The following is a 14,340-nucleotide window of genomic DNA, read 5'->3' as shown; positions in this document are numbered from 1 at the left end:
TAGAGCAGTTTATAAAAAGAACACAGTCATAGTCAAGATATTTCATCTGTAGAACAGCTGTTTTGACGACTTTTAAAAAATCATCTAATTTCACAATTTACAAAAAGGTAAAAGTACTCTGAAAACAATTATATAATATACACATATACAGTAGTCTGATCGTAGTTTCAAATATGTTGCCGTCAATCGTCATTATGTTATTCCCCTAAATTATTCTCGTTTAAGAATGAGGCTTACAGTTCAATGAGCAAGAAAGTTGTGTGAGTGTACCACACCAGATTTTTTCTTCTTCTTCTTCTTCTTGGAATGATCTTTTTTTTTCAATCATTCCATTCTGTCATCAATCTGTATTTTGAATCCAAATTGTCAATCAATTCCATCAAACTGTGTTTTCGATCATTGCAATACTGTAACTATAATGCTTGCAATCCAATAAACAAAATAATTATTAACGTAATAGTGATTGACATTACAATTACCTTCAACAAATGGATAATTGTCCATCATTTGCAGCCCGCTAATTACTAAGAGATCGGCGCTGAAATTTTTCAACTCCTCCTCGAGAGCCTCTAAAGAGCTGACTAGTGGATTATGCTCGTCATTGTGAAGAATGAACCTGCAAACACAAATTTAAAATAAAAATATGTTACATTAATGGGAAATATTGGAGAAAAATGAAAGCATTAATGCTATTTTACGAGTAATTCATGAAGCTTGAAGTGAATAATATTACACTATAGAGTTCCTGTTCTATAGTGAGGTCCACGTTATAATGGCAGTGTTTGATTAGCAATGGTATCGCTATCCTTGTATATCATTCGACAAAACTGATAGCGCTATCTCTTTCTCACTCTGCTCTGTTGTCAGATTGTCTTTTAAAAATGTAGAACTAATAATTGATTAACAAAATCTTTCATCTTAATTATGAAAATGCATTATTGATAAATATAATTTCTAGCTCAATAAAATATAATTGATTATATTAAACGAGAATGAACAGTTAATATTACATCAATAAACCTGTATCAGCTATAGTCTATAGAAGGCATTGACATGACAGAGGATCGGCAACGTTCGTCTCCTATCTTTCTCCACTGCCATTATAACGTGGACCTCACTATAATATGTATTAAACGATAGCCAATAATTTTAATTCTGTTTATAGTCTCTGTATAGTGAGGTCCACGTTATAATTTGATTAACAATGGTATTGCTATCCTTGTCTATCTCATTCGACAAATCAGATAGAGCTATCCCTTTCCACCTCCACAACCTTCCCAGATCATTTATTTACAATGTAGAAATATAATTAATCAACTAGATATAATTCAATCTAAATTATTATGGAAATTTATTACTTAATCATTGATAAATATATTTTATCGACTAATAAAATAAAACTGATTACTTCAAACAAGAATGAACTGTTAATATTACATCAGATATACCAGTATTAGCTATCCTCTATAGAAGGCAGTGGCAAGGCAGAGAATCGACAACGCTGTTCTATCTTCCTTCACGTGAACCTCACTATAGGAAAGAGGTTTCCAGAAATATGATGAATGAATTCCTATCCATTCATTTTATAATACACAAATCATAAATTAATGATTGGGAAGTTTTATTAGAATTAGTTATTATTAAGGTGCGTACAGATTTACGCACCTCGAACATGAACAATTCACTTTTAATCAGCTGATGCCAAGCTTTTTATATCTGTATCTTACCGTTTCTGTAAAAATGCAGATATAGTCAGTTGATTAAAAGTGAATTGCTCATGTTCGCGGCGCGTATATCTGTACGCACCTTTATTGAACGAAAATCCAAATTAAATGCTGTAATTCACCCCGAAGACTTCTGCTACTGCAAATATTGAGAACAGGGTAACAGCTAGATGGAATTTCAAGCCGATCTTTGTCAACACAAGCCAATAATTATTATTAAACGAAAATCCAAATAAAATGCTGTAATTCACCCCGAAGACTTCTGCTACTGCAAATATTGACAACAGGGTAAACGGCTACATGGAAATTCGATTAGCGCTAATATTCAAAAATTATTTGACAGCCCGGTAAATCATTAGCATTAGAATAATTGTGATATCTCAGTAATTTCTAACTGTATGCTAGAATTGTTTAAAAAATTAATTTTGAAAAATTCATCTTGATTGATTCTTTATCACAAATGACAATGTATTGCCAGGTGTTGCAAGACACTAACACTACATTATAATGGAAACAAATGAACAATTAACATAGTCAGAACAGAAAATAAATATGTAGATGAGTAGATAACTTATAGAAAAAAAGAGTAGAACCTGTTTGTTATATACAGAATAGAAATGAGAATACACCTGCAAACGTTCTTAGAACAGTAAAATTATCATCAACAGTTGACTCAAAAATATTTCAAATTTTAAAAATCTCTAGTTAGATTAACATGTTTGTTAAAATTATCACAGAATTTCTCAGGCTAACAAATTTCTTATCGCCGTTTATGGGCCAGATAATTTAGAGCTTAACCAGCCATTCAGTTGTTAAAAACTGTTTACGTTTCATTATCTAATCACATAAATTATTCCAAGAAAATATAGTAAGATTCACTTTAAACTTTCACCATTGGTTGAATGGGGAGCCTTGATATAATTATGTATAATTAATGCTGACAGTTTGAAATCATACTCACTATAGGCTACATGCTTAAATTTGACAAAAGATAATTCGGTTAATTATAACAGCCAATATACAATCTTGCAATTTAGTATCTGAGACGTAGTAGTCAATTATTTCTATTGTCACGATAATAAATTACAAAAATAATAGTGATTTGTACTAAAATTTGAATGGAAAAATCAAATTATTTTTCAGGAACACTGAGTTTTACTGAAATTTCAAAGAAAGATGGTGATTTTCTCTAAACTTGATTGATAAATCGTAAATAAATTTCATTATTCTTTATTGATTCATACAATAAGTACAATTTGTACTGAAATTTGAATGAATAAATAAAATTATTTTACAGGAACACTGAGTTTTACTGAAATTTTAAATAATATGTTGATTTCATCTGAGCTTGATTGATAAATCGTAAATAAATTTCATTATTCTTTATTGATTCATACAATAAGTACATCAGAAGAATGATAGTTAGGAAGAATATGGAAACCTTGTGCTATTCCTCTCCCAAATTTAGATAAGGATACACATAGTCCGAAATAGGTGGAGTCTTGTAGTTGTTCACAAAATTTTCAGTACTTCATGATTTTCACAAGTTAGATTTTAGAATTTAGATGCTTAAAAACCAAATATAGAAGGAATATTTGCATTATTATCACTCAAGTAGGAAATATTCACATATTGAAGAAATAATTCTGCAGGACCAAAAACAAACTTAACATTCTAAAAGCATTTATTTATAATATGAATATTCTTATTTCAATGTTTTAAATTTTCTTTTTGTAGACTCTAGTTTTTAATGAAATTTCAACGTATGATGGAAATTTTGTACTAAAAACTGACTGAATACATCTATATTCCTTGGATTGACACCGATTTATATTGAAATTTGAACAGAAACGGTTTTACTGTATTATCATTTATCACCTGTAGTGAAGTCTACGTTACCACGCTTTGTTGCCAAATCGTCTTTTAACAATATAGAATATTTACATAATTAATATTTCATCTCAATCATAAAAATTTCGTATTGAAATTATTGAATAATATAATTTCTTGCTCAATAGAATATAATTGATTATTTCAAACGATAATGATCAGTTAGAATTACATCAATACACCTGTTTCAGCTACCGTCTATAGAAGGCATTGACAAGACAGAGGATGGGCAACATTGTTCTCCTATCTTTCTTCACTACCATTATAACGTGGACCTCACAATAAAGGCTTAAAATACAATATAGGCTTGAAATACTTGTGAGGAGTTACCTTTGTAAATGAAAAATAAACAAACAATTATTGTATTTTCACTGAAAATTGAATGAATAAGTCGATTTTATTCAGGTAAACTCTGGTATTTACTAAAATTTCAGCAGATGATACACTGAAATTTTGAATGAATAAATCAAATTGTTCCCAAGCAACACTAATTTCTATTGCAATTCTGACAAATAAATACTTTTTTCCAAGGTATATAATTAATTTTCCAATACCCACCGATTCGCTGTTGAAACTAAACATTGAATGAATAAGTAGATTTTATTCAGGTAAATTCTAGTTTTTGCTAAAATTTCAGCTGATGATATTAATTTACACTGAAATTTTGAATGATTAAATCAAATTGTTCCCAATAAATACTCATTTCTATTGCAATTCTGACAAATAAATACTTTTTTCCAAGGTATATAATTTTTCAATACCCACCGATTCGCTCATGAAACTAAACATTGAATGAATAAGTAGATTTTATTCAGGTGAACTCTAGTTTTATCTAGAATTTCAGCGAATGATAGTATTTTACACTGAAATCTTGAATGAATGAATCAAATTGTTCTTAAAAAAACACTCTTTCCTATTGCAATTCTGACAAATAAATATTTTATTCCAAGGTAACTAATTTTTTCAATACCCACCGATTCGCTCTTGGAGCTGAGAAAGGACCCCATGAGTCACCAGCTTTATACTCTAGGATCAAGTGGATGTCGTCTCGTGTAGTAGACTTCCCTACAACTGTAAAAAAACAATATTTTAAATAAATTGATGAAAAATTATTTTTTTTTGGATATCTAACACAGCATCACACCATAGTGAGGTCCACGTTATAATGGCAGTGGAAAAAGATAGCAGAACAACGTTGCCGATCCTCTGTATTGTCAATGCCTTCTATAGGCAGTAGCTGATTGATAATAAAAAGTAGTTTATTGATTAATAAAAACAATATAAAAGCTTCCAGTACCCTTTATTATTGAAAACTTTAGAATATTTCAACGACTAGCTTCAACCTTAACTTAGGTCATTTTCATATCTTAGATTTTCAACTTGAAAATGGCGTAAGTTAAAATCGAAACTAGTCGTTGAAATATTTTAAATTTAAAGGGTACTACAAGTTTTTATATTGTTTTTATTAATTTGTAAAAATGTAGCCCATTCAAGTGAAGTGTTTTTACATTTATTGTTGTAATATTAACTGTTCATTCACGTTTAAAATAATCAATTATTAAGCAAGAAATTATATTTATCAATAACTTCATAATGAATTTACATGATTACGATAAAATATTTTGATAATTAATTATCAATTCTGCATTGTTAGAAGACGATCTGGCAACAGAGCAAAGCGAGAAAGAGATAGCGCTATCCGCTTTGTTGAATGATAGACACGGATAGCAATACCATTGCTAATCAAACACTGCCATTATAACGTGGACCTTACTATATGTGTTGTAGATATCTATCAACAACACAGAGAATAAAATTAATCTAAAAATAGACTTAATTATTCAATGCAAGCTGTTAAAAACTTTCGAGTATCAATATTCAAAGACTCTTCTGTAAATGTGCATACAGTAGGCCCAACCATAGAGAAACAATAGCATAAGTAGATATCCCATGGCATAGGGCGTTTATGTTGCAACTTTTACTGTTATCTCAAGCCGATAGCCCACGTAGTTCTTTCCCGTGAAGCTTTATGACGCTGGTAGTATCTCATATTGTGCCGTTCATACACTCTTAATCGGTCAAAACACTAAAAATCAACAATAATCGACAGTAATCGGCTTGGGATAACAGTAAAAGTTGCGACATAAACGCCCTATACCATGGGATATCTACTTACGCTATTGGTTCTCTATGGCCCAACGCTAGTAGACAGTCTATAACTTTGTCTACTAACTTTGCAGTAGGCCTACCATACATGAAGTAAATAATTATACTAGTTTTGATATCACTAATAAAGTTTTATTGATAGGTAAAGTGTGTTTTTTATCCAGTACATTTGAGTTTCGATATTAATGTAATTGTGCTTCTTTTGAACTAGAAAATTTTCAAGACATTCTGTAACTTGAAAACATATCACTTCTCATTTAAAATTCTAGATTAGAATATATTTTTGGAATCTTTCCACTGCAGTAATGACGGCAGTTGACAGGTGATTAGAATTCTCTTGAAAAGTGAAAGTTTCAAACATTTTAGACGAAACTCACAATTAAGGTTTGAGGTTTTCATTCTTCGAATCCAATTTATCTGCCATAATATTACATTAACTACTCTTATATGCCATCTACTAACCTTTAAGGATATCTTAACTCGATTTTCAAGCCATCGACTCAATTAAAAGGCCACCTAACTCACTTTTAAGGACACCTAAGTCGCTTTTGAAGTCATTAGTGAACTTTAAGGACACATATCTCATTGAATTCCCATTAAATTTGGGAATGAAATAGTACAAGGAGTATCCTTAGTTTTTCTCTCCCGATCAGTGCTTCTTTGTAAAAAATATAAATAAATGAATGAAAAAGACTAAGAAATTGTCAAAAAACCACAGATTTATTGATACTTAGAAAGACCGGTTTCGGTTATTACACCATTGTCAATCTCTGATAAACAGAGATTCTCTGAGTTTCTCAGAGATTGACAATGATGTAATAACCGAAACCGGTCTTTCTAAGTATCAATAAATCTGTGGTTTTTTGACAATTTCTTAGTCTTTTTCTTTCAATATGAATAATTACCACAATATCAACTTCTCAACTTTACAAAAAAGACACATAATCTCACTATTAAGGCCACCTAACTCGCTTTTAAAGGCATCTATTCAACTTTAAGACCACCTATCTCACTTTAAAGGCCACCTAACTCGATTTTAAAGCCATCAACCGAACTTTAAGGACACCTTACTCGCTTTTAAGGTCATTAACTGAAATTTAAGGCCACATATCTCACAATTAAGGCCACCAAATTCGAATTTAAAGCCATCTTCTCAACTCTGCGGCTACCTATCTAGCTTTTAAAGCCATCAACTCAACTTTAGGGCCACATATCTCACTTTTAAGGCCACCCAACTCAACTTTAGAGCCACCTATCTGAATTTTCAGGACATCTTACTCGCTTTTAAAGCCCCATCAAATGACCATTAAGATGCATCACCCAAACTCACTCTGCCAACTGAGGGTGCGACTGTATTAGGAGTCTTCAGACTCTCCGATGGGCTGATTATCAGCTGATTCCCAAAGGCCAAACCAATAGGCAGCTTCCTGCCCTGTCGACTAGTTTGGAAACGCCTGAAAAAACGCTCGATTTGGTTTTGCACTGAAGTGAGGTCCACGTTATAATGGCAGTGTTTGATTAGCAATTGTATTGCCATCCTTGTCTATTATTTAACAAAGCGGATAGCGCTATCTCTTTCTCGCTTTGCTCTGTTGCCAGATCGTCTTTCAACAATGTAGAATTGATAAAATATTTCATCTAAATTATGAAATTGTTGAAAAATATATTTTCTTGCTTAATAAAATATAATCTATTATTTCAAACGAGAATGAACAGTTAATATTACATCAATAGACCTGTATCAGCTACCGTCTATAGAAGGCATTAAGGCTGTGCAAAGGCTAAAAATAAACTGTCTACTCGTGATATTTTTCCAAGTTTTTCGATTTGTATATCATCAAGCTATAAAAATGAAAAAGTTTTCTCGGAAAAACATTTTTTCCGATCATTACTTTTTGAGATATGAGCGCCTAAAGTTTGAATTTTTGGGACAGAAGATTTCAAATTCGGTACGATATAAATCTATGAGATTTAGAGGATGGATTCTCCATGGTATTGTTGATGTAGTAAAACAAAAATTTTCTGAAAATATCAATTTTTGGAAAAGTTATTCAATTTACCAAAAATAACTCAACTAAAAGTTATGTTTGGTTATTTTTAGTGAATTGAATAGCTATCTTAAAAATTGATATTTTCAGAAAATGTTTGTTTTACTAGATCAACAATACCATGAAGAATCTATTCTCTAAATCTCATGGATTTATCTCTTACCGAATTTGAAATGTTCTGTCCCAAACATTTAAACTTTAGGCGCTCATATCTCAAAAAGTATTTTTTTTGTTATTTCTATTAAAACTAGTCACTAGGACTAACCATTAATTTTGTTCTCTTATTTCTTATCCTAAATTAAATTTTTATTGTTAAAGTCTTCCAGTGAAGCCTACAGTTCCAATCTATAATTTCACTACTTCAAATTATTTCACTACACTTTTATTCAATATACTTTAATCACTCCACTAGCACTACACCAACTCGAAGGGCTTTGTTCTCTTCAACCTCCTAGTGAGTTCAGTGTTGTCTAGTAGTTGGATGACTTCGGTGTTGTCGTGTTGATGAAGACGTGACTCATGATGGGCTGCCAATCGTCTTATCTCACAGGTCACATAGGGGATGTGCAGATCTCGGAGCAAATCGCTGTTCCTTATGTACCTCAAAAAGTAATGATCAGAAAAAAAATGTTTTCCTAAGAAAACTTTTTCATTTTGATAGCTTGATGATATACAAATCAAAAAACTTTGAAAAATATCACGAGTAAAAAGTTTATTTTTAGCCTTAACTAGACAGAGGATCGGCAACGTTGTTCTCCTAACCTTTTCCTCTGCCATTATAACGTGGACCTCACTATAGCTTTCAAAGCCAACTAAGCTTAATAACTCACCTTTAAGGCCACTAGGTAAGGACTTCTGCAGCTGGGGAGTGAGGGTGGCAGCCAACATAACCTCACATCCCTCATTGGACAGGCGAGACGCTATCGACGCTGCATTTCCTCCCAGACTGTACCTCGAGTTGGGGACTGTACCTGCCGCTGCCACCAGCTCATCGAACAGGGTTGAGTTCGACATGTACCGTCTGAAACAATGATTCAATGAGTTTTATTTGAGCCAGAGTACATCAGTACATAAGCCAGGTCACATACAAAATCTATATATATATGAAAGCGAAATGGCACTTACTGACTGACTGACTCACTCACTCGCAGAACTAAAAATCTACCGGACCAAAAACGTTCAAATTTGGAAGGTATGTTCAGTTGGCCCTTTAGAGGCGCACTAAGAAATCTTTTGGCAATATTTAAACTCTAAGGGTGGTTTTTAAGGGTTTAAAGTTCGTCTTTTAGCATGTATATTCTTCTTATTCTCTTAATTATAATTGAAAAATGTCCATACCATAATTATGTTTATATAGAACTATAATCTAGAGAGAGTACCTCTTCGAAACAGTTGTTAACTGGTAACTAAATTAATAATTTTGTCAGGTTGGCATTAAGTTGAGTAGACTTTGTTAGGCTGGCACCAAGTTGAAGATTGGAATGCATTTATCGCGGAAAAATTGATAGGGCACTGCTACTCCAATCAGAGCTATTCCTGGGAATATTATATCACTAGCCGTCAGGCTCACTTCGCTCGCCATATCCATTTAGCCAGACGTTTAGTCTGGACTCCCGACTGGATCGTCCTAACATATGATACAAATGCTCAAATGAAAAATGCAGGCGATCGAAGCGAGCCTGCTGATCTCATTCTTGAACGATCCAGTCGGGGGTCCAGGCTAGACGGATATGGCGAGCGAAGCGAGCCTGACGGCTAGTTCATTATAAATTAAGTACAATACTTTTATACAATAACAAAAATAAATTCATCACTCAAAATAATAGATGAGTTGACAAAAATGATAATAGATGAGCCGACCATTTAAACCTCTTCAAAAGAGCCAAGCCACATGAATCGATCTGATTTACAGGTGATTTATGATTTGTAATGATAAATATTGGCTAACTACAACTTAATCTGTTATGGAATTCCTGATCCTGTTATCCTGTTTTATCCTCTAAAAAAATGAAGGAGTGAGTCAATTTCGTTAGCGAACGAACCGCATCTGTATAATCTTTTAAATGTATTCGAAGAATTCGAAAGATATCGTCGAAATATTCAAAAGTTATCGTCAAATATACCCACAAATGGACAACCACTTGAGCCTTAGGGCCAAGCCACACGAGGCTTTTTGAAGATCATTATAGTAATGGATAAGCCACTTGAATGTATTGAAGATTTGAAATTGGTTGATGGAAGAATTCGAAAGTTATCGTCGAATATACCCACAAATGGACAACCACTTGAGCCTTAGAGCCAAGCCACACGAGGCTTTTTGAAGATCATTATAGTAATGGATAAACCACTCATGCGTCTTTTCAGGCGTTTTCAGACGAGTCGGCAGTGCCGAAAGCTCTGTGATTGGCTGATTTTTTTTTTTTTTTTTTTTTTTTTTTTTTTTTTTTTTGATTACGTCCTAAAGACTCCAGTCATGGAGTATAAGACAAGTCATGTTATTACATAATAATTCTAACACTAAGTAGTTCAACCTAGTTTAGGTTTGAAAGGAATTCTTGTACACTATAAAACGCTCTATCAACTAAATATTTTTTAATTTGTTTTTTGAAAATCTTCAAATCATCATTACTTTTCAAGATTTGAGGTAGCTTGTTATAAAATTTCCTACCAATATAATCTGGTTTTTGTTCAAATAACCTACTATTGTGAACCATTATATGATAATCTGCTCTGTTTCGCGTATTATACTCATGAACATCTGAATTCTGGATCACACCACTCGTTTTCACATGCATTACAACTTCATATACATACAAAGATGGCACAGTTAATAGACCAAGCTTTTTAAATAAAGGCCTACAAGAGTCTAACCTATTCACTTTCTCTATACATCTGAGTGCCTTCTTTTGAATCTTAAACACCCTGTCCATATTTTGTTGAGATGAATTACCCCATACTAAAATACCATACCTAATATGAGATAGTATAAGTCCATGGTAAGCAGTTAACAGTAGTTTTTTATCATTCAGCCTAGCAAGCTGCCGCAGGACAAATACCCCAGATGATATCTTATTACATATCCTCTCAATGTAAGGATGCCATGTTAATTTCCTGTCCAATAAAATTCCCAAGAATGCTACTTTCACTTCTTGGTCTAATTCATTTTCATCTACAAACACATTTATTTCTCTATCCTCTACTGAATTATATTTACTTTTGAATTGTAGGAATTGACATTTCTTACTATTTATTGTTAATTGCCTTTGCTTCAAGAATTGGACAATTGACTGTACTCCAGTAAAAGCATTTATTTCTAGACTATCTAATAAATAATTGTTAAAGATAAGCGATATGTCATCAGCAAACAACAGAGCTCTGTGATCTTTTAACTCTTTTGGTAATTGGTTCACATACAACAGAAACAGTAAGGGACCCAGAATTGAGCCTTGAGGTACTCCAGCCTGGACCTCCAGTTTTTGAGATTTAATTTTTACTATTTCATTCCCATCCACCTTGGTAAGCTCAACACACTGGTTTCTACCTATGAGATATGATTCAAACCATTTTAGTTCTATACCATTCACACCTACAGTTTTTAGTATTTCCAATAATATTCTATGGTTCACACAATCAAAAGCTTTGGATAAATCAAGAAATATTGCGGCTGCCTTCTCACCTGAATCTATTATATCTATTAGTCTTTCAACAAGGGATACTATTGCAGTCTTAGTAGATTTCCCTTTCTGGGACCCATGCTGTTCATCACATATGAAATTAATTTCTTCCAGGTGCATCAATAGCCTATTTAAAACTACTCTTTCAAAAATTTTACTTATTACATTTAGAATACTAATGAGTCTATAATTTTCAACTCTTTCAGAATCACCGCTCTTGAAAATTGGCAAAATTTTTCCTTGTTTCAGATCATCAGGGAAAATACCCTGCTCTAGTGAAGTATTAAGGAGATGCAATAAAGGGTCCAGTAATTCATTTTCACATTCTTTTAAAATTTTGCTTGAGACCCCATCCAATCCTACTGTTTTTTTGTTATTCAAATTTTTTATTATTCTTGACAACTCATCTCTTGATAATGGATGAAATTTAAATACCTTTTCAATTGGCTCAGCATTTAATGTAGTTGTATTATAAGTATTAGTGTTCAGTGACTTTTGGAGATTATATGCAACCTGTTGATAATACTTATTGAAAAAGTTACAAATGTCTATACTATCATCCATATAATTTCCATGTTCATCGATTATCCTAGGGACATTAGTAACTGTATCTTTTTGAGCTGCTCTCCTATTCTATTAATTACCTCCCAAACAGCAGAGTTAAAATTGGTACTAGTTGTTAATATTTCAGCTGTTTTCTTAACTTAGCTTTCCTCACTTCTTTTGCATAGTTTTTCTTTAGACATTTGTATTTGACTTCACTCGGAACATCCCTCACTAATTTAAATTCCTCATAAGCTTCCCTAACAATATTTCTTTGAGTAAGAATATCTTCAGTTATCCATTCATCTACTTTGTTTAATTTACTTTTTACTTTGACTTTTTTTATTGGACAGCATACACTAATGTGAAATCTTAGAGTATCAATGAATTGCTTATATTTGTAATTTAGGTTACAACTGTTATAAACACTACTCAAATTTTCTTGAAGCAGTTCCTGCTTCAAACAATTTATATTTCCTAGCTCATATTGCTGAATTTCTTTCACAAAAGTTTTTTTTCTGCTTGGATTCTGGCCCTGCAACTTAACATCTAAAATTTGATAGTTATGATCTGATAGATCTGAGCTACCTAACCTGACATTACAACCTTCTATATTTGTGAGGATATTATCAATAATTGGACATTGACTGTACTCCAGTAAAAGCATTTATTTCTAGACTATCTAATAAATAATTGTTAAAGATAAGCGATATGTCATCAGCAAACAACAGAGCTCTGTGATCTTTTAACTCTTTTGGTAATTGGTTCACATACAACAGAAACAGTAAGGGACCCAGAATTGAGCCTTGAGGTACTCCAGCCTGGACCTCCAGTTTTTGAGATTTAATTTTTACTATTTCATTCCCATCCACCTTGGTAAGCTCAACACACTGGTTTCTACCTATGAGATATGATTCAAACCATTTTAGTTCTATACCATTCACACCTACAGTTTTTAGTATTTCCAATAATATTCTATGGTTCACACAATCAAAAGCTTTGGATAAATCAAGAAATATTGCGGCTGCCTTCTCACCTGAATCTATTATATCTATTAGTCTTTCAACAAGGGATACTATTGCAGTCTTAGTAGATTTCCCTTTCTGGACCCATGCTGTTCATCACATATGAAATTAATTTCTTCCAGGTGCATCAATAGCCTATTTAAAACTACTCTTTCAAAATTTTACTTATTACATTTAGAATACTAATGGGTCTATAATTTTCAACTCTTTCAGAATCACCGCTCTTGAAAATTGGCAAAATTTTTCCTTGTTTCAGATCATCAGGGAAAATACCCTGCTCTAGTGAAGTATTAAGGAGATGCAATAAAGGGTCCAGTAATTCATTTTCACATTCTTTTAAAATTTTGCTTGAGACCCCATCCAATCCTACTGTTTTTTTGTTATTCAAATTTTTTATTATTCTTGACAACTCATCTCTTGATAATGGATGAAATTTAAATACCTTTTCAATTGGCTCAGCATTTAATGTAGTTGTATTATAAGTATTAGTGTTCAGTGACTTTTGGAGATTATATGCAACCTGTTGATAATACTTATTGAAAAAGTTACAAATGTCTATACTATCATCCATATAATTTCCATGTTCATCGATTATCCTAGGGACATTAGTAACTGTATCTTTTTGAGCTGCTCTCCTATTTCTATTAATTACCTCCCAAACAGCAGAGTTAAAATTGGTACTAGTTGTTAATATTTCAGCTGTTTTCTTAACTTAGCTTTCCTCACTTCTTTTGCATAGTTTTTCTTTAGACATTTGTATTTGACTTCACTCGGAACATCCCTCACTAATTTAAATTCCTCATAAGCTTCCCTAACAATATTTCTTTGAGTAAGAATATCTTCAGTTATCCATTCATCTACTTTGTTTAATTTACTTTTTACTTTGACTTTTTTTATTGGACAGCATACACTAATGTGAAATCTTAGAGTATCAATGAATTGCTTATATTTGTAATTTAGGTTACAACTGTTATAAACACTACTCAATTTTCTTGAAGCAGTTCCTAACCCCCCGGGTTCATCGAGTCCGTCCGGTGATTGCCGATTCGTGGATCCTTCATCACGACAATGCTCCGTCGCACACCTGCCTGCTCGTCACCGAGCAGTTGGCCAAACAGTCAGAGGTTAACGTTGCCAAATCCTCCTCACAGCCCGGATATGGCACCACCGGACTCCTTTTTGTTGCCCAAGATCAAGAGACAAGTCAAGGGGACCCGGTTTGGGACTCTGGAAAACGTTCAACGTGCTACGACGAGGGCTCTAGACAGCA

The 14,340-nt window shown here is 32.8% G+C and overlaps 1 protein-coding gene across 1 annotated transcript in view; it reads right to left on the bottom strand.

The window, feature by feature from the left end:
• Positions 1-14,340, bottom strand: part of LOC111052119 (ADP-dependent glucokinase) — a 45,503-nt gene that overhangs the window by 23,011 nt on the left and 8,152 nt on the right. Inside the window, exons 2-4 of the mRNA XM_039438292.1 lie at positions 8,659-8,849; positions 4,589-4,685; positions 480-616 (exon numbers count right to left, since the gene is read on the bottom strand). Coding sequence (XP_039294226.1) covers positions 480-616; positions 4,589-4,685; positions 8,659-8,849 — 425 coding nt within the window. The remainder of the gene's footprint in view (positions 1-479; positions 617-4,588; positions 4,686-8,658; positions 8,850-14,340) is intronic.

The sequence above is a fragment of the Nilaparvata lugens genome, chromosome 11, assembly GCF_014356525.2.
Source record: "Nilaparvata lugens isolate BPH chromosome 11, ASM1435652v1, whole genome shotgun sequence".
In the NCBI taxonomy this organism is placed as follows: domain Eukaryota; kingdom Metazoa; phylum Arthropoda; class Insecta; order Hemiptera; family Delphacidae; genus Nilaparvata; species Nilaparvata lugens.
The sequence above is the reverse complement of the archived record's forward strand: the minus strand, read 5'-3'. Positions and strand labels throughout refer to the sequence as shown.